The 27927-nt window shown below is 36.9% G+C and overlaps 2 protein-coding genes, 1 long non-coding RNA gene and 1 pseudogene across 5 annotated transcripts in view; 1 reads left to right on the top strand and 3 right to left on the bottom strand.

The window, feature by feature from the left end:
* LOC113679774 (uncharacterized) overlaps nucleotides 1-27927 on the bottom strand; it is an 88785-nt gene that overhangs the window by 42229 nt on the left and 18629 nt on the right. The gene's annotated exons all lie outside the window — the stretch shown is intronic.
* Nucleotides 23-8533, bottom strand: LOC149051898 (lactadherin-like; annotated as a pseudogene). Its single transcript, XR_016185936.1, has 3 exons — nucleotides 7591-8533; nucleotides 1372-1679; nucleotides 23-891 (listed from the first exon to the last, which is right to left on the bottom strand). The product of XR_016185936.1 is annotated as a lactadherin-like (transcript).
* Nucleotides 8521-27717, top strand: LOC149051896 (uncharacterized). Of its 2 annotated transcripts, XM_089197357.1 has the most exons (12): nucleotides 8521-8612; nucleotides 16616-17420; nucleotides 18547-18989; nucleotides 19351-20047; nucleotides 20662-20761; nucleotides 21268-21517; nucleotides 22011-22814; nucleotides 23116-24349; nucleotides 24534-24629; nucleotides 25461-25717; nucleotides 26358-26625; nucleotides 26769-27717. In XM_089197357.1, exons 2-12 carry the CDS (start codon nucleotides 16631-16633, stop codon nucleotides 26771-26773), a joined length of 4944 nt encoding a protein of 1647 aa, XP_089053483.1. In that variant the 5' UTR covers nucleotides 8521-8612; nucleotides 16616-16630; the 3' UTR covers nucleotides 26774-27717. The 2 variants fall into 2 exon arrangements, with proteins under 2 accessions (XP_089053483.1, XP_089053526.1); XM_089197400.1 differs by lacking the exon at nucleotides 24534-24629.
* Nucleotides 13283-16432, bottom strand: LOC149051897 (uncharacterized). The gene is made up of 2 exons (XR_016186916.1): nucleotides 14144-16432; nucleotides 13283-13675 (listed from the first exon to the last, which is right to left on the bottom strand). It is a non-coding gene; the product is annotated as an uncharacterized LOC149051897 (long non-coding RNA).

The raw sequence follows: 27927 nt of genomic DNA, 5'->3' as shown, positions 1-27927 counted from the left end.
GGAACTTTTAAAGCAAATAAAAAAACCTTTTATTTGAGATGACAAGAACATTAATTCTCATGTTTACTTAATATTAACTTAAAACAACAACTGTCACTGTAATACACGCGACGTGCTTTTCATGCACACATTCGGTTCGGGTCCAGGGGCCTATTTCTCAAAAGTTCCGTTAACGGACCCGTGGCAATATTTTTTAATCAGAATTTTAAGATTAGCACAGCAGGTTCTGATACTCTAATCAGTCCATTTTTTTCTGTAGCTTACATGTTAAGTGTATAATTTTCAAAACCCCCATCTTGAATAAAAACAGAACAGCTCGGGGCCAGTTAATTTATCGGAACCTTCGGGAAACGGCCCGTAAACTACGCAAGAAACGACAAATGAATAAAGGGGTAAGTTTCTAAAGAAACTGTGGTGCTGCGTCCGTGGGAGAGTATAGCAGGTAATTTAGTGTTAACAACTGGGTTGAAAACGTAGCGTTAGCCCTTCGTCAGAGCGATTATCGCTCTGACGAAGGGCTAACGCTCGAAACGTCAGCTTTTTTACCCTTTACGGTGGCTAATTTACGTTTTCAACCCAGTTGTTAACACTAAATTACCTGCTATACGCAAGAAACGGTTGAAAACTTTTCAATACTTCCACAGTTAGGCCATTTCTGGCTGTTTAAAGCATTCACCAACACTTGTACCATTCCATTATACAAGACTAAGGAGGGTTCATGCAGAAACATTGCCCTGTTGTTGATTTTCTCAATCACTGCACAAACACTTCGATCCTCATACAAGGGTACCCAGAAAAGGTGACCGGATAAAATCGAGTGTATCTTGCTTGGACTGGGTTATTCAGTGTATGTTTTACAATGGTATTCAAGTCTGAATTCGCTTCAAAGATCTGCAATGAAAAAAAATTTATTTTCTAGATATGTATTGAGATCTCATTTAACCCCTTCGCTGATATCACTGGACAAAAAAAACAAAATTCCGGTCACGGAAGTGTTGCTAAAACATGTGTTTCCATTGCGGAAACGTAACGGCTAACATGTGTTTACGTAGACAGAATCATGACATCTACTCATATTTCCGTCGCTGTGGACGCAGCGGAACCGTACCACTTTTCTACATGTTTCCGATGGAGGAGAGGACAAGATTTTTTATTTGAAAAAAATATGAAAAACTCAAGATTTTGGAGATCACTAAAATTACTCTTTATCCCGAGCGTTATTCATTATTCTTACATCAATTTTAACTATTACTAACCGGTAAATCCTCTCTCAACCTGCGCATAGGCACAGAAAAAAACCTAAGACTAGAAAATGTTTAAAGAAGAGATAAAATTGACAGTGTGCTAAAAAGTGACCGTCACGTGTTGTACCTTTTCGACGTTTTGCTCTTTATATGCAGTCCAACTGGTGCCATCAATAGAAAACGAGAGCCTCTAGCTTTTTATAAACGATCCGTTTGCCTTTCCTTGTGTGGCGACTCCGCATACTGTGCGCCCTGCTCCCACATCAACCTGTATATAGTTATCGGTGATTTTAGAAGACTGCTGACACCAACCGCTGTCTCCATTGAGTCGTCCTTTGCGTGGATAATAGCTGAGATAATTGGAACTCGCAGTGATTTGGGCGTCAGGTACGATGTTTGGATCCTCTACTCCTAACGCCTCGCAAGATGGTACAGCTGGAAGAAATGTAAATTCGGAACTTTTGTATATATTATTTCAACACGGTCGTTGCGCTGGTAATCAGATCTTTGACACGTGTATTCTACGTATTCCCCGGCATTTTCTTTTGAGGTATCCTTTTAGTTGCTACATTAGTGTAACATCGGTTTTTCATACAAATGTAGATACCCCTCACCTGGGATAGTGGTTCGCAAACCAAGCTACAAACCTTTTTTTTCTACTCGATTTTATGGCCCAGGCACAAAGATGGTCATAAGTCCGAGCTGAAAAAAAAGCAAGGTTCTGTGACTTACAGTACTGACCGAGAAAACGAGATTAGTAAGATATTTATCATGAGAAATCGCGATGAGCGAGTTATTGACTTTGGGCTCACATTGAGGGTGAAGGTTTCAATTTAAACAAACTTGTTCACTTTAGGGGTATGTACTGTCATTTAGGGCCTGCTAAATTTATCAATCATAGCACACGTATTAACTGAGATACAATAAATGTTGTTAGATCCGACATAATGTTCATTTTTGAAAATCGTTGTGAATGCTTTCTCTGAAAGACGGGTTTTGTTTACCGGTGGCTTGGGAATGGCGACATCAACAAGGCTTCCTGTATATTTGCCCATTGTACTTAATCACGTTGTGCACGTAGCTTTATTCAAGCTGCACTATTTTGGTTTTGCATTTCAACTAGTGTCGCCGCCACACATACATTCCCTTAGAAATAGGCTTTTGTATTGCTTGTTGTATTTCTTGTTACTTTGTAACACCTTGCTAATGACACCCAACCACAACAAAACCGCTGTTCATAATTGCTGCTCTTTCTTGGTGTAGAAGAGACGTTCTCAGGACACGTCAAAATAAAAACACAGCCTCCTTAATCCATTGTTTTCATTGTTTTCCTTGGTACTCTACGGAATATGATCAGATTTTACGCCCTTTCGGTTAAAGTCGTCCAGGCCTGTGATTCACATTTATATTAATTTCAAATTTCAAGAAAAAGCGATCTGTAAACCCTCTTACCAATGCAAGTTCTCCCATCTGCAATAACTCCAGGTTTACAAGCACAAATATACGAATCAGGGGTGTTCTGGCAAATAGCATTCGTGTTAAAGACAGGTAACGAAGCCTTGCATTCATCGGCATCTAGAAACATATAATTGGATATACTGTACAAATTAGAAACTAATTGACAATGGGCCCTGTGCACGTTTACGTCAGAATATCCACTCTCACCCCAAACCTCGTTTTCACGGCGTACTCTCATGAGTCTGAATGCGAAAGTGTTTTCTAACCTCTGAAATCAAAGGTTGCCCACATAAAAACAACAAGGTGGGGTAAAAGTTCCCGAAAATTTTAACGCAAAGTAGGCTAGGACCGTTATTCTTCAATAAATACAAGAGCCTAGTACTTAATGGGCTCCTGGTAAATAACATAATCGTGCATAATAGCTGTTCTATGATATTCATCATATTTTATGATGAAATATTCACATAGCTCTTCTGAAATGACGTAGTTGAAGCTGTGACACCTGAAATCATTGTAACATGCCTGATGGCATTCAAATGCAATCGATGATCTCATTGTCCTGAGGGTGTGTCCTCGCAGCATCATACCGGAAATGGCATGCTCATCCTCCTTGCATTGTTGAGCGAAAACTTCATACACGTAGCACATGAACAGTACAATTAATATGCAGAATCGCACTGTCATTAGCATTGACTCGTCCTTTTCTGTAGGAGTAATTTCATAGACTGACATTTGGGTGATTTGGGTGGGGGAAAGAGCTATAGCGCGAACGTTTTCAATCATGGTTGAAAATGCATCAGAATTAAAGAAAAAAGAGGAAGAAAAAATATAACACAATCCATGCTCTTTTCGTTTTTGAAACATTCATTATAACTTTCGAAGTGTGATATGTCTTTTCTTTCAAAAGTATTTCTGCACACCTTAGGACAGCAAATATCTGGAAACGTTGATTTAAGCGCACCATAACGGGATTTTTTTAAACTTTTTTTTACGATGAGTGGTTAAAATTTGTTAACTTCTACGCCTAACGGTTAAGTTTTATAGCCGTTTTACAGCCATAAAAGAGAATGTCCTCTACCCTGGCCTAGTGTCAAACAGAAAGTTTGTTTTCGCAGATGAAGTCATTTTTTACAATCTTAAAACATATTTCAGCGGAATACGGTTGTCTTTTGTTGACACATTCATTCATCCAAGATCAATGTTTAATATATAGATTTAGCCAAGCCTAAAAGCGGAGCTCGCATTTTTTTCCCCGCACTTCCCAAGGGCACAAGGCCTTGCCCCGGCCAGGAATAGGACCCGGGTCGTCCGACTCGGAGCCCAGTGCACTGACGGACTACTGGACAAAGCCGCGGCGTTGGCGTGCCCGCGGTACAGTTAACCACGCATGTTAAAAGTAGCACCTTATACGGTCGTGCGGTCGTACGGTCGTAAGTCCAAATTTTTTCGGCTTGATGGGTTACTATTACTACTACCATTTATTATAATTATGGAACTACGCTCTGCGAGCTCCGCTATAATTGACTCACGCAAATCTGTAAGAGAGGATAAACACAAAACAAAATGAAATTTAACTGTTCCATCCTTTAGGAAGACGTGATGATACAATATTGGGATTTTTTAACGATCATAAATAAAAATAAAATAAACATGGCATCTTAGAAAATCAGATAAGTTCTGCAAGCATTTTTATAGTTTAGATGCTTTAGACTTCTCTTTACATATTTTTTTATTCTTTCAAAGGAGTTGTATAAAGCTCATTAATCATTAACCGGCTAGCACAGTCCTCAAACACTTAGATGTCTATTCGCGCTTAACTACCTGTTAGATTAGTGGAATGATTAAGAAGACTTGACTCAATAAACTTAGGGTTTTCGCAGTTCTCAGTCAAAAGTGATTTATAGGTATAATTAGTAACCAAGGAATATATAGGACAAGTTCATTAGCGCTTCTAATCGTCGTCCCAAATCAGAACCCTGTGATAACTGACTCAAATCTCAATGCATATGGCGGACGACTTAAGGCTTACTTTGATACTGGGACAACATGCCGCCATTCAAGCCTTGAATAAAACAGTGTCAGTCTGTAGTCGCCGGGAAACAAGAAGGGAAGCAAAATTAGAGCCAGATACAATTCAAATTTGTTTTTACTATCTTAACGAAAAATGTTTCGTTTGAGAAGAACGAAGATAACAGAGACCTGAGGCACCTTTGTCCTTTGGAAGAAATACAGTGTCTTCATCTCAGGGTAAATCGTTGATTTTTAATTCCACACGTCGCCATTATCTTCCCCTGACGAGCTAATACGATGTAGTTTAGATCGATTAAAATTCGGTTAAAGGTTACTTCCTACCTTTCCGGGTGTCCTTCGCGAAAAAAATTCGAAGGCGCGCTAGTTTCACTAAAATCCTAGCAAACTATATATCAGAAGAAAGCCTAATAAATGTGGTTTACGATAAAAATATAATTTAAGCGACTCTTTTTTCAAGGAAGTGTCGGGAGCTGGCAAGGCGTGAAACGACCGAGGGTTCCTCTATTGAATTTCTATTGGTTGTATTCCTCCCAAAACCAAACGCGAGATTTTAGCTCATAAAGGTTCACAAACAACTGGCACAACGACTAGAGATTATCCCGCCCCCTGAAACTGCACACCAGTGGAACAACGTACCGGACAACATAACCTCCTCCTTTCATTTCCGTAATGGTACTCAAATCATGACCATAAATGAGGGAAACTCAAAAATTCTTCCACCTGGTGTACATATATGTATATTATATACAATAGGAATATTAAACATTGAACAAAGAAGAAGGACAAATATTATCGGTCAACTGAAATATTTAGTTGTGGGGTCTTGAAATTAAATATTCAAAATAGGTGAATTTTGAACTTTGCATACCTTGTATACACCTTGTTTCTATCCAAGCAATGTGATACCCTCTTTAGTGCAAACTGTCGATAACTTTGTCCAGCTGCCGACGACGCAAGTCGACCAAGTTACTGAGATGTTTGCTACAATACAACTTTCCCTAACATCTTTACTTGGGATTGAATCAAAATCTTGAGATATTCATACAAATTTTCAATCTTTCTTATTCTATTTACATCATTTATACTTATCATTTAAATAATACTCTTGACAAAATGTGAGTACCATCCTGCTCCCACGAAAACATTTTGGAACGAACTGGACTGCTCGTAAATTTAGAATTCCTAATTGTCGGTAAAAAAAAAAAAGCGGGGAATAATACGGTGACATGATGCCAGTAAAGAGCTCTCAGGTCTTAAGCGTAAGTTACTTTACAGCTGCCAATTATTGGAAAAAATATTGTGATTTAGAACAGAGTTGATTTGGAAATATTAGAAAGGCGAGGAATTAGAATTAATTCTTGTCGCGTAAAGTCGCAAACGTCATTCTTAAAGTCACGACCTCAATGTTTTGATTTTCCAATCAAACGAAACCGTCTGCGATCATTATACCATAGGATATTATTAAAGAAAGATTGCCACAGATGGATGAAGTCAAATAAAACCTTTTCGTTGTTTTGTTCAGGCAAGGATATTTATGAAGATTTTCAGAAAGTTTAAGGGGGAGGGGGGATAGAAATTTGCCGGATTCTCACTCTGTAGTATTTTATTGATCTCCCATTGGTAGCCGTGTGCTCGTAGCCAATCAAAATGAGGATGATAAAACAAATGGATGATAACTAACGTCAATTTACCGTCTCAGTTAAAAAATTGAACAATAATACCTAATTACGAACCTCAACACCCTCAAAGAAGGTGTTCATAATATGCTATGCTTCTTTATTCTTGGTGTCTCCCTTATTATCCATGTTAGTAGTGTGGATGTCCCTTGGGTCAGAAAATCCTGATTATGAGGAGAATTGTGAAAAAGGAACAAAAAGGAAAAAAGAAAGAAAGTGAAAAGGGGGAAAAACATGCTCTGCATCGTCTGCAGACCGCCAGATTCTAGACGTCTTTGTAATTGTTAAGGTGTTATTTCGGATCCTTCAATAGTTAATAATCGTTAAAATTAGAAAATAAGATTGAGTGCGATGTAATGGTCTCTACTTTTGTTAAAACGTAGACATTAATGTTGATTTGCATCCGAAAATAAGCTGAGAGTTCCAATAGTTCAGAATAGAAACATTTTTACTTATCTTAGGCTTTACGAACGACTTGTAGCAGGAGTAGTTACTTCGTTCTTGTTCAGAAACTGTTTAATGTAATTTTAGCAGAAAATCAGACTAGGTTATTTTTGTGACTGGACACAATAGTCTCCACTATTGTTATGAAGTTTCGTATCAATGTTGATTCGCATCAGAAGAAGCAAAGATTTATTGTAACAATTTCAATAATTTGAATGCAGTAGTTTGTTCGCATCTAATTCTTACGTCTACTGTACGACTCGCTCTAATAAATGCGGCAGAATTGGAATGAAATGGCTGTTTTCTTTACCTTTATTGAAGAATATTGTGATTGAAAAGAACATCGACAAAAGGCTTGCAAATAGAATTAGTCACCAAATATGATACGAACGATGCTCAAGAGGAAAGTTTGGTAGGGGGGATCCAAATCCCCTGTGACACCGGGTCGTATGACAGACCAATTTTTCTTTTAGCTCAAAAAAATCGGCTGGAAAATCAAATTGCTTCAGACCGGAAATGAAAATAAATTGAGCTCATACGGTTGCATTTCAACAAGTGAAATGCAAGTGTCAATCACACAGAGGAGATTTGAGCCGTGATATTGTGTTCAGTCACGACACTTGCTATGCGGCCGAACAAGGTAACAGCCTGACTCTAAGGTTTCCTTTGTTCGACGCTCACAGCAGGCCAAATTGGGGGTGTTTTGCCCGGGTCCTGAAGGAAGGAATACTGCTCACCTCTCGGCATTAAATGGCCGTTGTAAGGAAAGGGAAAATCTCGCTAGTCCATGCTGTAGCTTCGAACCGCACGCGATGAAAACGTCAGTGTGAATGATGAACTTCGCGCTCTCTCCCACGTTCGTGACTTTGCCGTCAATATTGAGAGTCATTCCTTTCGACTGTTGTCAGCTTTGGCGGCGGGCTCCTTTGGTCTTTCGAGATTTGGAAAAATAGGTCAGCCCCATCCAAGCACACTGGTGTCTTTGATGTTTTTTCCCGATTTTGTAATTTTTGAAAAATCACAAATGAGGGGTCGCATTCGAAAACTGATGTGTTGACAGATTTTAGCCTCTTGTGCAAACAATTTTCTGTCTCCTTCCGTGATTGACAAGAGGGTCCCCTACACTCTTTTTTCGTGAAGCATGCTTCGGCGATTTTTTTCCTCGTGAATCGTGATTTTAATTTTTCCTTATTCGTGAATCGTGATTAGAGATAACAAGATTTTTCATGTTCGCGTGAAGTAATTTCTTTTATTTAAACGTCACTCGTGAATGGATAACTGAATTAAACGTGACTCATGAACCATTTTGTTTTGCGTGATGAATTCCCGGCTTTTTAGTTGTTTTGAAAATGAATTGTTCACGAACGGTTGTGGTTAAGTTTTGACCTGGGTTTTGACAGGACATGAACCTGATATGAATCAATGAAACTCATAAACCAGACCACTGATGGTCCTTGAACAAATAATGTAAGACATTCTGCCATCGTTTGCAGTCACTTAAGACTGGTCAAGACTAGAAAAATTGAAAATTTAGTGAGGGAATTTTGTCTGAACAGATTTTAGTCCATAGATTAAACAATTTTCTGCCAAATTGTCTGTAATGCGACCCAGCCCTTAATCGCGTGACATTTGAGAGGCCTGAAATATTTTGCGGAGGAAGTCTTCCTCAAAATTAAGGAGTGTCCGAGTGGTTAGATTATCCACAGTCTGTCTTTGGTTTTTATTTGTTCGCAACAGTAGTTGTTCATTTTGCTAAGAGGTAAGAATTATGTTTAATATAGATAAGAATTTCGCTCACTTGTAAAGAGTAGCCCCGCTAGACTTCTGCAACGCGAACAAAGATAATTCAGTGAAGAACTCTCTCTCCGCTCGATCGAACTGAATTCATTTTCCCCTGAGGTGCTTCCGCGGTCATTTCTGTCGGTTCACTCAAACTTTTTGAATATTCAAATATTTTTTAACTATTCAATATTCGCTGGTTTCTCTTTGTATTTTGAGTTTGTGGGATTCTGATCTATTGAAGTTTCATCTTAAGCGACGCTCGTCAAATGCAGAGCACGAAGACAACGATTTTGATAAAGTAAAACAAAGGCGCCTTCAGTCAGCCTTCTGCATGAGACGAGTTAAAGTTACACACTCTCAACAACAGGGAAAAGGAAAACCGTGATTGTCAGTTAAGACGACCTTAACGGAAGTTTTGATCGAAGATTCTCTTAGGAATGGAAAAAATAAAGGGACAAACTGTTTCTGATCGTCTTGAAGACAATCAGCTCTGATCATTAATCCTTCTGTCTGGTAGTTGTTCAGTTTTCAGTTTTTCGCGTTAAGCAATGGAAGTGTTTGAACTTATGACAAAATACTCGCTTAATTCCATAGAGTGTACTTGACTTCATCTGACAGAAGTTAGAAACGAACTCAAAATCTCTTGAATCTGTAAAGTAACCAAATTGATGCTTGATTGCTTTGATCTAAATGCAGGTATGTCAGGTATTTGATAAAATAAATTAAACTTGCTCGCTGTCTGCTTCAGTGATTGACAAGAGGGTCCCGCCTACTCTTTATGTGAAACACGACTGGGCGATTTTTTTTCCTCGTGAATCGTGAATTGAATTGGTTTTCCTTTTCTTGAATCGTGATTAAAGATAATAAGATCTTTTTAGGTCCACGTGAAGTAATTTTTTTTTAACGTGACCTGTGAATGAAGAACTGAATTAAACGTGATTCGTGAACTATTTTGTTTTGCGTGATGAATTCCCAGCTTTTTGACGGTTTTAAAAATGTATTATTCTCGAACAGTAGTGGTTAAGTTTTGACCAGGGTTGTGACAGGACATGAACTTTACATGGACTAACAACAGTCATAAAACAGACCCCTAGTGGTCCTTGAACAAATAACGTGAGACATTCTGTCATCATTTGTCACTTAAGACTGTTCAAGACTAGGAAAATTAAAAATTTAGCTAGGGAATTTGGTCTCTTACTTTCATGTGAAATGTCTCAAATGCATGAACGTGAAAAAACTTTAATATTATTCGTGATATGCGAAAAGGCCAAATATTTTTATGTGACTGAGTGTTACAAAGGGGTATAGGGGAACCACTGACAATGAAAAGATACAATTCAAATTCTTAGAGACCTTTATACTCAATTCTTTTTGATTAATTAAGAATTTTTCTCATTAATATCTATAGGTAACCACATGATACTTGTAATGTGCATTTAAAGCCAAAAAATGTCAATTCCAGTATTAAATGGCCAGTTGTCTCTTGTTTGCAAAAAGAACAAAAATTTCCTTCACACATTCAATAATTTTGATCATTATAAACAAGATTTACGATGAAAAAGCTGATTGGTCAAGAGCATTCAATTAATGTAGAATAGTGTGTGAAGTTGACATGATAAAATGCAATACATGTATCTGAGGCTTATACTGCATTTATCGTCTTGAGATCAATGTCTGCCTAGTTTCCAAGACCTTAGAGTTTAGTGTTCTCAACCTTTTGCAAACCTAGAGAGATGCTCAAAATAGCTGAATGCCTCAAAAATTATAATTAAACAATTATTTCATTCAGTTTCTGACATCATGCTCAACCTCATTCAATAATCGCTTATTACTCCGGTGTCAAGACCATGGATAGACCATGGTCATCCATGTTTCTGCCATGGTTGTTCACCGGACTTCCTGTTGTCCAATTCTGCTTGTAACAATATTCTTGATTAACAAATCAGACGACTGTTATCAATTAATCACAATATAACAAAATTGGAGAAAGAAACTAGACATCCATTATACATTTATACATTTTCATAAAAAACAACAACAACAATTAACTCGGCAAAATGCAGGACAACAGTGTGTGCACATGATGCGTTCTTTCCACTTCCACAGGCATGACATGTTAATTGTCCCTTTAACTGTTCTATTACACTGTCTAATTGCAAGCATGACACATACACTGTACTATAAGTGCTCAAATTGGGCTGGTGATAACCAATCATGTTGAAGAATTTTGTTATAGTTTTGATTAACAGATGAAAAGTTGTATTTTCAGATAAAACTTTTTCCTCCTCAATATACTGAAAATTGTTAAGGCCTGAAAAGGTAGTAAGGATTTTTTTATTGCACTGAGAGGGGGTAGCCAATATTAAAGATCCATGATTTCAAAATTGTTGGGTTTTTTTTTTTCAAGTCAACCCTGAGTTTTTTTCACCATTACTTGTTTGTTTGAGAAAGCAACAAATACATTCATTCATGAATCATTTTGTTCTTAGGTAAACACTCTCATTCCCTTGACCCTTTCACTCCTAAGATCTCTTAAGTAATTCTCCTTACTGTTTCCCATACCATCCTTATGATGTAAGTTTGGAGAATTTGGTATTGGATCAACTAATAATCCTCTAACTGATATTTTCCTTTGTTCATATCACTTACAATGTCTGCTCGATGTTGTGTTGATATTTTGTAAGGAGAATTCCTATATTGGTCACCCATGCAGGGTGAAGGGTTAAATAAATATGTTATACATGAGTTTTGATGTTGGTTAATGATTGCAGTTGTAAAATTTTTAACTTGAATTCATTTTGTTGAAAATTAAATAATCAAGAAGCCAGGCACAATTTTCAAAGTTTTGGAGACAATCCCTGATACATTTGTTAATTAATGAAGGATCTTAATTTATTTTAAAGTCAACTCTCTGCTAATGGACACTCTCGTAAGTGGCCAGTTCTAATTATGGACACTTTTTTCAATTCCTCATTTTTCTGCTTAGTACCAATTGAGTTCTTTATCACTATTCTCAGTTAATTGATATATACTTTTTCTTTTCACATTCTTTTCTTAGTTAAGCTTTTATTTATAAACATGAATAAGAAATTAAGACCAGTTTTCTCTACTCTTTGTTATTTTTTTATTTCATCAACAACATTCAATACATAACATAATGAGTACAGCAACTATGGGTGATTTGGATAATATTTCATGCAAAACATGTCTTCAATTGAAAATTGTAATCTTAAAACCATCATGCTGCTAGACAAATTCTGCAAAAAAAAAAACCAAACAAAACAAAGAGCTCTCATTCTGATTATTTTTGTATCAAAACAGTGAATATGTCAGTGAGAACTTATCCAATCAGTCTTTATTAAATAACTAGGACCATATTCTGATGAATTCACTCTGTTAATTACAAGTAAAAATAGCTTACAGAGGATAAAATCAAACAACAGATCTGAAAATTAGCAACTTGTTCTGAATATCTACAGCTTAGAAATCATTCATGCTTTGGTTTATTTACAACTGTCTTAGGTTATCACATGAAAACAAAACCAACCAAAGATTTGCACTAATTATTTCTTTCCTGTTGGATATTAATTTTGAAATGGAAGTAGTAATTCGCATGTTTTTGGAAAAACAGCTTGGAAAACTCAGTGTATTTAAATTCAAATATCTTTCTTGTTCATAATTGCCTTTTCGTTAACATACATAACTCAAGCAATTGTTTATGAACACAAAAATTATACAATTAGATTTAAGTTGAAATGTTTCTGATGAAAATAAATAACTCGATCAAGACCCTTCACGCATAAGCATCCGGTCCTTTACTCAAAATGTTTAAAAGAACACTGAAGGGTGGATGCCCAGGTTGAAAACCTTGGTAAGATCTGGACAAGATCTTGGTGAAATCATGGCAAGATCTTTGATAAAATCTTGGCAAGACCTTTGGTAAGATCATGTAAGATCTTGGACAAGATCCTGCAAGAAGCTGCAGGATCTTGCTAAGATCTTGACAAGATCTTTCAATGATCTTGGAAAGATATTTTTAAGATCTTGCTAAGATCTTGACAAGATCTTTTAATGATCTTGTCAAGATCTTGGTTATGATCTAATCAAAATTTTTGTAAAATCATGCAGGATCATGGTAAGATCTTGACAAGATCTTACAACCCTTGCGAAATGGCTTTTGGAATTCCTAGGAATTCCTAGGAATAAAGGTGTGAATTTTCACGGTAAATTCGGACTGGGAATTCCCAACCATAACAACTCTGGTTCTAAAAACCTAGAAATTCCTAAAAATTCCCAAAAATTCCCAGAAATTCCCAGAAATTCCAAGTTTATAGCCAACAGGACTTGGAATTCCTAGGAATTCCTAGGAATTCCAACTCAGAGAACCGATGACTTTCCCTGAAAAGCTGTAAATCTAAAAAATTCCTAGGAATTTCTGGGAATTTTTAGGAATGTTTAAGAATTACTGGGAATTTTAAGCAAAAATTTGAGGCTAATGATATAAAATAAATACTTTAAATTAAAAAAACCCAGCTAAAATTCAAGTATTCAATGAAATTTATTTAGAAGCTTAATTAAGGCTTACATGTAAAATATTTTTGATTAATTACTAACATCAATGTGTGGTAATATTAGGATGGAATTTGATTTATTTTTCTTTTCTTGAAAACTTCATACGGATTAATCCTCAATTACAGCTATTCATATAAAATAGTTCTAATCAATCATTAAATTTGGTTTGACACAAATTGTGAATAAAATCTGTTGATTCTCTTCCATAAAATACAATTTATCTTAAGTTATATTTATATAGTTATATTCTTGGGAGTGAAGGGGCTAATCACAGACAAATAAAATTGATTTTTTTGATTAAAATCTTGTTGTAACTGTAACAATAAATTAGAATGAAGTTATCCTAAACTGCAAACTTAGCTGCTGTTTGTACTGTTTGTATTTTTTTTCCTGGGCTCACAATGAGTTGGCCTTGAATGAGGTTGTCAACAAGAACCTTGACCATTTTGTATCTGGATTCCTTGACATCTGAATTTGAAAAAAAATATATTAAAATATGTATGTTTAAAGCTCAGACCAGGCTTTTAAGATGGCTATGAGAAAAAGGGCATTCATTGGATTCTCAAATTGAGAAATCTCTGTTATATTGAGTGACTTTTATATTGGAGTTAGTACATCTCTCTCATGGATTTTACTAAAAAAGGGCTGAATACATTATTTTGTTTTTACCAAGGAAGGCTTCTTTATGTACTAAGGTTTGTTATGAATCTTGAATGTTCCCAAACGTGACTAGAGGAATCTTGAAACCTTACTGATAGGTTTATTTCATTGTAAAGCATAAGCTTAAGAAACTGCGGCATGCAAGTGACCGATTCGATTCTCAGAATTTTTTCTAGTTTCAGTTGCGCTGAGCGTTATGTAAGCTTAATTCAACCCGCTACATCTATTCTTTTATAAGATTTTGATCACGTAACGAATATCGCAATTTTTACTCACCACAAACTTTCAAAATCGTAGCTTTACAGATGGCCACTCGACCCTTGTTTGTACCAGTCCATATGTCAACTGTTGTCCCTTCTTTTAACTCCACGGCGCCAACAACTTTCTTCTCTTTTACAACACTCACGCTATTCTCGTTTTCCCATTGAACCACAATAATAGCTATCTTTAGAAATGTTATATTAAGCAAAACAGTTGAGAAAAGCGATCAACCGATAAAAAGTACATTCAAAGATGAGCGCCAAATGGAGTCTTCTTTGTTTCCGATCACGGGCATGATCACGTGGATCTTTTAGGACTTGTCATTGGCTGCAAAGTGAATCCGTGCTTGCCGATTGCAGTGTTAAGAGAAGCGCCCAACTTTATTCTGACTTCTCCGACCAGTTCTCTGTTTCTAGAAGATGGATAGCTTGGTGATATAAATAAAGATGTAAGCTCACTCTATGTAGAAATAATCGACAAGAATCGATCGTATTACAAATGCACGATTTGTGGCCGAAAGTGGTCGAGGAAACAAAGACTCGAAACTCACTTGAGTTGTGTTAATGGCAAAGGTGAGAAATAACACAAGCCAATCACAGTTTTGAATGCAACAAATCGTCTTTTACCCTCATATTTATAAAAGAAGGATACCACATTCGGAAGTATAAGAGACACATAGATGATCCCTGAGTGTACCAGTACCTAAATCTACACAGCTTGAGCAACAGCAAGCGTTCAGCAACACGTTCCAACACCGCCATCTCGATTCCTCAGTCAGTCGTTTCCACTGAACTTAAAGCAGTATTGACAACAGAGTAGAGTGCGTCTTACAAAGGAGAAACATTTGTACAAGAGACAGGAGTAGCTATATGCGATTACAGAGGTACGTTGGAACTCTGGTCCACAAATAGTTATGCACTGCCCGAAGTATAAAACAATTTTGTTGATAGCTGACAGACAGAGAAGAACAACAAGTAAACTTAAGAGCTGTTATTATTGAAGTGTGACTAGCACTTTTCATTTTTATATAAAGAAGGACTTGTAATTTGCACCAAAAATAAAAAGATGTAATATTTTTTTGGGAGATCCAGTGATTGGGACATTTAAGAAATTAAGTTATGAAAGGAAACTTGATTGGTACTTCTCACTACTAACAAGTCTTGTTGACAAATATTTTCAGATCAGAGTTTCAAATAAAGTAAATTGAAGACGTCAAATAGAAGGTGTTTTTCCTCAAAGGGAACATTGACTACCTCTGTCTTGTCTGCATGCCAAATGTTTGCAAAGTGTGTGGATGATCCACAAGTATTGGAACTCTTACAAAAATGTTTTGTAAGAATAAAAACAGCAAAACAAATTACAGCAATTAGTCATGAAAATAGAGAAAAAAATTGAAAAAAAAACAGCAACAACAATCATGAAAAAAGAAAGATTAATTAGGTGTTGAATTTGTTTGTCTAAGGCATGAAATTTCTACTAAAAGTATTGTCAACAAAAAGTCTCTGACAGCGTTTGAGGCAACTGAGCTTGACTGTTCCATGGTTTTCTAACAAAGGCAACCAGTAATGTAGGTTAGGGAAGTAAGATAACAATGTAATTATTGTTAATTATTGTGGAAGTTGGCAATTTCCATTTAACATAACTGACAGCTGGTTCATGAGAAAATCCATATTAATGTAAAGATTTACTAAAACTTAGTTTGAGTAATAAATTTCATGATCTTTAAGTTATAAACATTTACATGTATGCATATCTCTTGGTAAGTTTTGTATAGCATATCTTTTATTGAGCCAAAGTTTTAAGCCTCTGAAATTACTCTTTTTCTTAAAACCTTCACATTCAAGGTATTGAGAATTTCTTAGAATTTATGTGGACCTCAGGGTATTAAAATTGCCTCAAATTCAATTCCCAGAAATTCCCAAGAGTTCCACACTTCTTAAATTATAGGTAGTTTGTAAAGCTGAGAATTCCTAGGAATTCCTAGGGATTCCAAGTCCTCACAAAACTGGAGTCTTCCTTTCCCAGAAATTCCCAGTAATTCCAAGCTTTTTAAATCAGAGTTAATTTGCATAGTTGGGAATTTTTGAGAATTCCAAGGAATTCCTAGGAATTCCCAGAAAACTGGGAATTCAGTTCACAAGGGAATGATCTTGGCAAGATTTTTCACTATCTTACATGGTAAGATCTTAGCAAGATCTTTCAGTGGTCTCAACTTGCCAAGATCTTGGCAAGATCCTTCCAAGATAAAGATCTTGACAAGATCATCCAAGATCTTTCATGATCATGAAAGATCTTGACAAGGTTCTCAACCTGGGTGCCTTCCAAAGATAATGTACTACGAGGAATAAATCATACCTTGGTTCAGTAGATGTTAAATTATAAACCTCATTTTTGCCAATTTTTGGTTCGATTGTTATTATAAATGCCACAAGAAAGTTAGTTCAAGTTACTCACCTTTAATGACAGCTTGTTTTTTTGTTCTGACAGTTACATTACTAAGACATGGATTCCCATATTTCTAAAGAAAAGCTGAGAAGTAACACTGGAACAGATTATTTCGGAAGAAAAACATTAAATCTGTCAGAGTGTGATTTGCTGGAACTGCCTGAATGGGTGCTGGAATTAACTGAGTTGGAGGAACTTGACCTGTCACGGAATATATTTAAAACAATACCTGAAAATGTTGGAAAACTAAATATTATTACGGTACTTGATGTAAGCGGAAACCAGCTGTCCATATTTCCAGCAAGTTTGACACAGCTGAAGAAACTCGAAGTGCTGAACATCTCAGATAACAAACTAACCACCATCTCTGATGCTATTGGTGAGATGGTGGCACTGAAGAGACTGGATCTGAGTTTCAACCAGTTGACTGTGTTAAGTCCAGCTATAACACAGCTGAAGAAACTCGAATGGCTGCACATCTCACACAACAAACTAACCACCATCTCTGATGCTATTGGTGAGATGGTGGCACTGAAGAGACTGGATCTGAGTTTCAACCAGTTGACTGTGTTAAGTCCAGCTATAACACAGCTGAAGAAACTCGAAGTGCTGAACATCTCACATAACAAACTAACCACCATCTCTGATGCTATTGGTGAGATGGTGGCACTGTGGAAACTGGATCTGAGTTACAACCAGTTGACTGTGTTAAATCCAGCCATAAAACAGCTGAAGAAACTCGAATTGTGGAGGGTGCATGGGAATCCTTTTACAGTTGAAGGAATGAGAAGTGTTGCGGAGCTAGAAGATAGAGGAATAATTGCCCGAGTATATTCAGATCTCCAAGGTGAGTAAAGAAATTTCTGTTCACATCATTGTTGTGACATTTGCATTTACTAAATTGGTTCTAATAATTGATTTGCAAGTGGTTATTCTGCTTGTTACTGATTATTACAGGTAGCTGGCGATAGTTAAACTGTAAATACTGTCACAGTTTTTGTGTGGTTTAACAAAGTTGGCATCACTTGAGAAATACATGACATTTGTAATGGAAGTTTTTGTTCTATATTGAAAAGCTTTATTTTAACAATTTGGCTGACATTTATTCATTCATGAAATTTAAGTTCATCAATAAGGAAATATGATTTGATGTGGAATCAAGAGAGTAAATGTTATTACAAATCATTCTATGCAGTTAGGAATTATTGTTTTGAGTTTTGCTTTCTATTTGACTGGAATAAAGAAAGGATAAAATGTATCCCAAGTAATTTCATTGTTGTTTTATTTTTTATCAAACAAAATTTGTAAACTAATACGATTTGTGAATTAAGTTACAGGAAAAGAACTTGAATTTGTTTTTAGCGTTGATGAACTTCTGATTGTTGTTTCCATATAATTTACACTAGTGATTTTTGTGCATTTTATTCTTTAACTTACAGTTGTTACCTTTTGGATATATGCGCTTTTTCTTTCTCTTTTACAAACAATGAATTGTTTATTGACTCCTCGCTACTTAGCAGAATTGATTTAAGTCATTGCCTCTCTCTTGTGTGATCAGTCACAAGTGGTTCAGTTTAGTTTTGGTGTGCATGTTCACCAAATTCATCACTACATTTTATGCCTGAAGAACTATTTTGATTGACTGTGTAACTTTTATGTAAGAGTGGAATAAATGTGTTTTCCAAACTCACTAATATATTAACATCAGAAAAAAAAAACAATTTTGATGGTTCAGTTTTTATATACTGGCTTTTGACTCCAACATTGTTCATGTTAGGCATTTATACTAGTTGTTTTTTTTACTTATTTTGTACAAATTTATCAATGTACAAATTACTATTTTCTTTGTGTTGCAAAACCTTTTTCTAATTATAAAGGCCAAATAACAGATGGACTTGAAGCACAGCTGGCTTATGAAAGTACAATGTACAAATTACTATTTTCTTTGTGTTGCAAAAACTTTTTCTAATTAGACCAAATACCAGATAGATTGGCACAGCTGGCTTATGAATGGGCTTTGAAAGATGGATATGTCACAGTTTACCGCAGTAGAATATTACTCATTGGTCAGGATCGAGCTGGTAAAACCAGTTTAAAGAAGAGTCTCCTAGGCCTTCCATTTGACTCCAAAGAACAGAGCACTGAGGGGATTGAAGTGGATCCTTCAAAGTGCAAAATTGATGTTGACCAAGCTGCAAGCAACTGGCAGTCCATTGGTGAGAATAAGCCAGGACTGTTGGAATGTTCTGAAGATGTGGCAAAGATTATGGTAGCGGAAAGTTTTCCAACAGGTTATTTGAATGGAGAAGATACAGATGAAAGTTCAAATGAAGATTTTGAAAAAGATTTCCCCTACATTTCATCTGCAGATTTTGAAGAGAGATCTATTTATGGTTACAGTTATGGCAGAGAAAAGGTGATGTAAGAATTCCAAAAAGGTTCTTCACAAACTTGCTGAAGGCAATTTTTAATGACAGCACAGTTTTTAATGCTTAATGTCAACTGAAAATTATGGGAACCTCAAAGTGAGGAGAAAATTTAAATTGTTAAATCTTTTTTTAATTGATTTTTTTACTTTCTAAAGGTCTTAGCCAAGAACCAGGGAACTGCTTGTGGTCTAACAATAATTTCCCTCCCACTTAATGTACTGTCATTTGGTCTAATTTACATCAAAACTCTGACATAATTATTTCAAATGTGTAGTGAGGTTTCTGGCTAAACTGAATTATTGTGGTACTTAGGGTAATTAATTTCAACCTATTTGATACTTTACTCAGGTTGAGGATACAGGAGATTACTGGCCAGTAGGTGGTTTCCATAACAGTGGTGTTGAACACTCAAAGGACTGCATCTTAGATGAGCCCAGGGTAACTATTGATGTTGCCCTACCCCCTGATACTGAGAAGCATGTTCATCAGTGGTTGAATTATATCAAAGGCAAACACATCAAAAGTGGCTTATTCAAAGAAGAATCCCATGTTTCAATGGATATATGGGACTTTGCAGGGCAGCACCTGTACTATGCCAGCCATCCTATCTTCTTATCACAACGAGCACTATATATATTGGTGCACAATCTCAGCAAGCCGTTGGATGCCACAGCTGAGCCCTGCATGAGACAAGGGAGTAATGTTGTGAAATTGGAAAACCCTAACAATGACACAAACATGGAGAATTTGCTGTCATGGCTGGCAACAGTACACGGTGTTGCCCTGGCAACTGATTACCCAGATGATAATGCACAGCATACGCTACCATACCTCCGTCCCCCAGTGTTTATTGTTGGAACACATGCTGACAAACCAGTTGGAGACATAGCAGTAATAAAGAAACAAATACAGGAGAGAATTTCTGGTATGGAATATGAGAAGCATGTGGTCAGACCCTTATTCTGCATTGACAACACTGAGAGACCAAACTTGATTAAGGAATTTATCCAGAAGTTTCAAAAGCAGAGAGGGAAAAATAAAACAGGTAAAATATTCTATATATTATTGTATCCTTCACAATGTGTTACTTGCAGTAATTGATGGTTTTATAATTGCTTACTAGCTTGTCTTTGTGTCAATTTCAAGAACACTTAATTTGTGGCCATTTTTTCTTCTTTAATCAAAGGCCCATTTGATAGATGGCTGGGAAGCATTTAGCATACAATAATTATTATCTGACTCACATTTACATGTCATCAAGCAGTTCTGCTGTGTGTCATTATAATTTTAAAAGCTTGCTAAACATATAGAATGTTTTTGTGGGAGTGATGAGGGAAGGATACTGCCCTGGTTGAATAAGTTCAGGCTAATAGTGCAAGCAAAAAATTTTATTATTTTTTTTTTATCAGCTGCACTCTTCTTAGCTTTCAGTTTCTTTATGTACCAGTGTTTCCATACTTGGGCCTATAAATGTTTGCTGACAGATCCATTAATTTCAAAGTTTGAAATAGGGAACGGAAAATGATTTGAAGAGTTGAAGAGTTTATCATCTTAGCTTTGTTGTCAGTGGTAAAATATGTATAATACAAACTATTCTCATTGTAAGCACATGTTTCTGTGTTACATTATGCTTTGAATTCATTTTCTAAACATATCCAGCCAAGGAAGAAGGAAAAGCAGATGGAATAAAAGAATTGCAGAACAAAATTCTGGAGGTGTTGAGGCAGGAGCCTTATATGGGGGAGAAAATACCAGTCAGGTAAATGAAAATAACATTTTATCTGGCAAACCTCACTTCATGGAGTACGGAATCAATTTTTGATTCAAACAGTCATGAATAGTACTTTGAAGAGCAGTCAGTGTTTTAAGTATAACTGTATATGCATGTAAATTTATATCAAAACAAAATCATCTTACCTCCACTAGTTTGAAGTCCATCCAAATTCTTAAAACATCAGACTGTACAAATACACAGCAGTCATTTAAGTGCAAACAGACAAAACTCTCATTCATGACATTGAGACAATACTCTCTTTTGAAGAGGTGTGAATGTGAGATGGATATTTGAAAAGGCACAGCTTTGAATTGAGATTGTTTATGGGAAAAATATAACCATATTTGAATTGTCCAAAAGTCTGGGGAAAGCTAGACCAAGGAAATAGATTAATTATCACTGGAAGACTGCAAATAAGTAGATGTCTGACTGAAGTCAATATCCAATTTTAAACCCTTAATATATATTTCAAGTATTCTGTTTCCTTCTAGATGGTTTTTGTTTGAAAAGGTGATTGAAGCTTTGGTGGCTGAACAGATTTATCACAGAAACCTGCAACAACTTGAGCACTATGCAAGGAAACATTGTTTCATGAAAGATGCAAAAGAGTTTGAGTCTATGATCAGTTTTTACCATGGTCTTGGGATGATAATCAAGCACCGCAGTACAGTTGTACTGAAGGCTCAGTGGTTGATTGATCTGTTCAAACAGCTGATAACCATTCCACCTTTCAATAAACAAGTAGGAAAAAAAGTTCATTTTAGAAAGGCCTGACATGGAAAATGTTCATTAATTTAGACCAACAGAAAATGAGAGTGACACTTTCTTTTTTAACAACTAATGCAACAGCTGTGACTCTGATCTTTACAACTGCTGGCTTTAAGTTATTTCATGTACCTTTTGCAGCTTTTTAGGCTATAAATTGATTGAGCCTTTTTACTTTACAACAGACTTGCATTGACTTGCTACCGCTCACAATTACTGTATTCACACAAGCGAATAGTTCTTTTTGCATGTGCATATTGGCTTCTGCGGTGGTGAATAACAACTGATAATCATCTCTGACAAGCCCAAGATACAAAATTGCACATTATGAGTGTAATTTCTGATCATTTCGGTACATTGATTGAAATAAATTTTTTCTAGTTCCTGTACATATTCGTGGAAAAAATTCAAAAGGAACATGTAGTGGACTTCTCTAATCTGGAATTGCTGTCATTTACATATTTTGTAGACTCCCTTATTTGCTAAGTACTGGCAGGAACTTGAAGCAAGTGGCATCCTTAGCCTGGAACATGTTGATCATGTGTTCTCCAGCTTTATTACGGGGGGAATCGTTAAGGCAGACATCCTTGACATGATGGAGCGATTTGGTTTGATCGCTAAGTTCTCAGCTTCCCCAACTGACAAGAAGTACTTTGTACCAGCTCAGTTGAAGTCATCGCCTGTAGAACTCTGTAACATGGAATTATCATCAACTGATCCATGTCCATTGTATCTCCTCTTTGTCCATGGCTTTGTCCCCCATGGTCTTTTCTTGCAGCTTGTCTCCCGATGCATTCGTTGGTGTTCAGAGACATGGGCCACGCATCAACCCACCCTGTACCAAAATGGAGCATGGTTCATTATTGGGAAAGATGTTCATGATTTTGTCCTCATATGCAAAACAGGATTTGTGAAGGTAATCTTGAGACAAAGAGAAGCACAAAGTGATCAGGCCGAAGGACAGAACTCCATCGAACTAGCAATTCTTGTTCGTGAATTTCTTGAAGACACCCTAAAGAATTTGTCACAAGAAATGCCATACCTGAGAGGAATGAAGTATAGGCTGTGTGTTGCATGTCCTTACTGTCATCAAGGGGCAGAAGAAACACGTCGTGCATGCTCAGACCAAGTGAAAACCACTTGTACACACAAGGACTGCTTCCACCTCATTGATGCAAATGAAGGTCAACCAGACATCTGTAAGCGAAAACCTTGCAATAAGGTAGCACCAGTTTGTGGATTAAAGAAATGGTTCTTGAAAAGAAGAAGCCAGGTATAATTGATTGTAGTGATTTTTCTCGAAAAGATTTCTGGCCACAGTTTCATCTTTGCTTTGCTCCCCTAATTTACTTGATGTGAATATCAATTGGACTGTTATCAGTGGTGAAAAAGGGAGCCTTGATAGGTTGTCTTCATTTTTAAATATAAGTCGGAGAATTTCTAACAAGATGAAATTATTTTTGAATTTTATACTCTTTTGTTTTTCCTTGGTAAAGTATTGATCAATAAAAATTTTATATGACCACACCAAAAATTTTTTTTCTCATAATCCTATATGACCTTTTTTTCTTCAGGGGTTGTGCTCTTCAAATGTAGTTGCTAGATCACATGATGATGCAAGTGAACTCAATCCAAAGAAGTCTGCCACAGCATTGAAGGTGACTCTCCTTGGCAGTGAGTGGAGTTCGTCAATGGGGGGCTTGTCCACCATCAACAGACAGCTTGCCATTCTGTTGGCCAAACGCTCTGAACTGGACGTAACTCTCCTTGTCCCACAGTTTGCCTGTACTGATAAAGAGAGGAGAATGGCATCCAGTCACAATGTTTCCATCCAGGAAGCCGAGAAACTTGAAGGCTTCACTGATCCTCTTGAATGGTTGAGTTTCCCACCAAGAGACCTTGACATTGACTTTGTGCTGGGTCATGGTGCAAAGCTTGGTAAGCAAGCCCAAGTTATTAGAAAGTCTCACAATTGCAAGTGGATTCAGGTGGTGCACACTGCACCCGAAGAACTTGCAATGCACAAAAACTATCCCACTGCTATTGCCAAGGGTCAAGAGAAGAATTTAACCGAAGTGGCGTTGTGTAAGTTGGCAGATACTGTGCTAGCAGTTGGACCAAAGCTAACAGACGCTTTCTCCACTCAGCTCTGCTCATGCAAGAGTGAGGACGAAATCCTTCAACTGACTCCTGGAACTTTCTGTGAGTTCTCTGACGTAAAACAAACCCTAAAGGAACGTAACAAGTTCAAGGTACTGACGTTTGGCCGTGGTGACCCAGAGGACTTCAGCTTGAAGGGCTACGATATCTCTGCTAAAGCAATAGTTGAACTTAAAGACAGGTCTTACCATCTGATTTTCGTGGGTGCACCTGACGGTAAACAGGATGAGGTAGCAAAAAATTTACTCGAGAGTGGAATTGATAAAAACCAGTTGACCGTGAGGAAGTTCATGCAAAGTAAAGAGGGATTGAAAGAATTATTTTGTGAAGTTGATCTTTGCATCATGCCCTCTAGAACAGAGGGTTTTGGTTTGACAGCGTTGGAGGCCTTGTCTGCCGGTCTTCCCATTCTTGTCAGTAAAAACTCCGGATTTGGTGAAGCACTGTGCACTTTACCATCAGAAAAATCATTCGTGGTGGAGTCTGAGGACCCCAAGGAGTGGGCAAAGGCAATTGCTGGTGTCCGACAGAAGGAAAGATCAGTTCGACTTCGAGATATTCAGCAGCTGAGGAGTTCATATGAAGAGAAGTTTAGCTGGGAGAAACAGTGTGACCGTCTTGTGGACAAGATGTTCGACATAGTTCATGGTGAGAATGTTTTCAATATCCTTTATGGTGTTTTAGGGGGATACTCGGCTTTCGGTCTCTTTTAACTGTGACGGAAAGCATGAACACTTCGTATAAAAAAGATGTTAAACATGAATAGTAATCATTCGTTTTATCTTCTTGTTTACTGTGATGTTAAGATAAAAGTTTCTTTCTATCTCCTTAGCTTCTAAAAGACAAGACACAAGTTTCAGAGCTGGGCAGGTCGAATTTGTTGATACGTCAACCGAACAACTAACAGTGGATTCATTACTGAATCCAAGTGAGTAATAATATATTAATAACACGATAATTGACATCCCTAAAGAAGTACAGAAGGTTACAAGGAGATCCTGCGATTTTATTTTCTTAACTTTCGACTTCAAGCCTGCTATGCTTCGTGAAAACTTCGTGAGGTACTTTTGATAACGTTTCTTACTAATGAGACATGTTTTTAATTATACTCCTGCACTCTTCAGTCACAAACGTAAGACTTGTATAAAAAAACTTGATTTTCTTTTACTTTCTGATCCGGACGGACGACTTAGTGTTCTTTGTTTCTTCTATTCATTTAAAGTTTTCATCCCATTTCAATTGGAAACTACCATAAATTGTCTAAATCAGGAAGACTTGGGGCACTCTTTTGCTTTTTCTCAAAACGAGACCAAAGTTCAATATGCTGCTCCTCTCAAAACCGGTTTATGTTCTATTCACAATGCAGTCGTCTTTTGACACAATATTGTAGTAATCACATATTCATACGGTAGAGGAAATACATCAATATATTTTTGAAGCCTGTAATTTTTTTTCCAGGATTCCTTTTTCCAGTTACACAGATATGTCAGAGCTTAGACCTTGTCCTAAATTTTTCTTGTCTGCTTCTTCTCTCTTGATTATTAGTGTATTCATTCACGGGCAGATATCGAACTTAAAAAGTGACTTAAATAACAGTAAGAGCTTCCTTTTCAAAGCTGAGTTTCTGGACAAAACAGTAGAAATCTGGTGGTTGAAGCCGTTCTTTTTCTTATTACCTCAAAGTTTCTACTAGATTGAGGATTGTGTCGTTTTCGCTGCTTTCATGCTGTTAGATTAATAGGAACTTTGTCTTTTCTAGGTTCTCTTGACCGAATCATCCAGGAACTTCGGCAGATGCAACTCGATGCAAGCAGAGTCAAGAGCAGAACAGATCTATCATTGGGGCTGAGGAATATTGCATCAGACAGGGGCTTCAGAATATCTGACAATGAAGGATTAGGAAATTGCATGTTCTATGCCTTGTCCGAACAACTGGAAATTGTTAAGGGAATCAAAATCCCCCATGGCGAATTAAGACAAAACTTGGTTCAGTACCTCAGGAGCAACCCAAAACTTGTAAGTTGATGTTAGTATGTCTAACAGAGTATGTCAAGTGATGTTATTTAAAGAGTATGATAAAGGTTTAGTGATAATACAGGCCTCTTGGCCAACACCACCAGAACCTATTCCAGTGTTCACAGGGTGAAGTGGTCAGGAGTACTGTTACTCTTCCTGTATGGAATGATGGTCTTTTCTTCAGGAGCCCTTTACCAGCTTGTATCCCTGGTGGAAAGGGGAACTTGAAAGATTTAAATTCATGATTTAAGAAGACACTCAATGACCTTGGTTACAGTTAAACTCATATGTTACTTAATTTGTTTTTCGAAGAAGCAGGCCACCACAGTTCTAGTCATTAGAATATAACCAAGTTTCAAAAAAGTTCCATTTAAACCTCCATCAGATGACAGAATTCTAGTCATTCTCTTAATGATGGATCTTTCTTGTTGTTTTCTTGCTGTTTGCAAAGCGTTTTGGAATATACACGGACGTTTTAAAAGACGTTTCAAGCACACAATTTGTTACTATGCAGTAAATTGCTAATTAAAGGTCGTCTCGAACCATTCTGATAAAATTACTCCCTGACTCGTACTCCACGCGTTCAAGTTTCTATCAACAATCCTTTGAAGTTTCCTTTTTTAACCGATTCTTTTTACAGCCGGATGGAACAGTTCTGTTTCACTTTGTCCATGGACATCAAACATGGACAGAGTACCTTGAACACATGGAACAAGATGGTACTTGGGGTGATCACGTATTTCTGTGTGCCGCAGCGAACCGCTTTGAAACGAGCATTCGTGTGGTCAGCAGTCTATTCCATAGCAATGATGTAATCATTGCGCCACATTGTGCAGTTGACGAAAACAAACCTCTTGTGCTGGGACATATTCATGAGGTGCACTATGTCAGCCTTCAACCCGTGCAAGGTACACTCGAATTATCATAAAATTTTGTTTTTTATATTTCATGCTTCATCGCTGGCTCCCATCTCAATAATCAGACTCAATTCATGCACTCTGATGTTCTCCCTTGCTGCTTAATCACAGGGTTCTGATTATTGTGTTTACAGGTTAAAGTGGCAGGCCCCTACAGTCACCTTGATTGGCCTTTGTGAAGAGCCCGGCCTTACAGAATGACTTCATAGGCATACAGACTATTGATGCAAATTGGCCAACTAGAGCTTTCTTCAGCCTGATTTATCCAATGTAAACTTTTAAAATCTTAGATTTAATTCGAGATTCTATGATATTCGTTTTCCAATGAATCGCATGAAAAGGAAAACAACCCAAATGACAAGGGGTGTAAAGAAAGACATCACACTGTGAAAAGTTATCGTAAATGAGGATACGAGCGCTATGTAAATAAAGTTATTATTACTTACAGTAATATGCCTTTCCCCCAAATTTAGAAGGCGATCGATAATTGAGATAGACTGCAGAAGTCCGTTGGCTTGAAGTGCCTATACTTAAAAATGTAAAAATTAGAAAATCGAGATTTCAAAGGTTCAAGACTCCAGTCAGAACTGAGTAGGTTGGAAACGTTCCAAGTAATGGCTTTTTTTTTTCGGATCTAATTAATGTCTTGTTTCATAACGATTGAATTTCTTTCCCTTACGTTCAACTTCAAACAGCATTTCAGAGCATTTACAGCCATAACTCAACATAGCGTCATAGAACACTCCAATAACATTTTGCACTCTACGGCTAATTTCGATACTGGTGCTGACGAAGCGACTTCCATTATTGATTAACCCTTTAACACCCAGATCAAATTTGTAATTCTCCTTACTGTCAACGATACAATTCTTATAATGTTAGTTCAGAGAATTTAGTATTGGATCAACCTATTATCCCCAAATTGATATTTTTCTTTATTCTCATTACTCATCTGGTTGATATTGTAAGGAGAAATTCTGTCTTGGTCACTCATGGGAGTTAAAGGGTTACGATCACAAGGTTTCTATCGAGAGGAAGTCATCGCACCGCTAAAAATTGTGTGACCCCACAAAGTTGACGACAGAGTGTGCCACAACTTGTTTCCTTACAGTCACAACTATACTGATTATGCAATTGAAGCCATCTGGCTACTCAGTATTTGTCGTGCAAGATACGGCTTCGTCGAATTGCTCTCTCTGTGTACGCTGTCCTTTCGGTGACATACTTTGTTTGGTGCTGGATTCTTGTGTGATCTTTAAGTTACTTATTTTACAAAAAGTCAAAACAGCCCAC

Source organism: Pocillopora damicornis, chromosome 1 (genome assembly GCF_964200805.1).
Source record: "Pocillopora damicornis chromosome 1, jaPocDami1.2, whole genome shotgun sequence".
Lineage (NCBI taxonomy): Eukaryota > Metazoa > Cnidaria > Anthozoa > Scleractinia > Pocilloporidae > Pocillopora > Pocillopora damicornis.
This window is presented reverse-complemented; position numbering and strand designations above follow the sequence as displayed.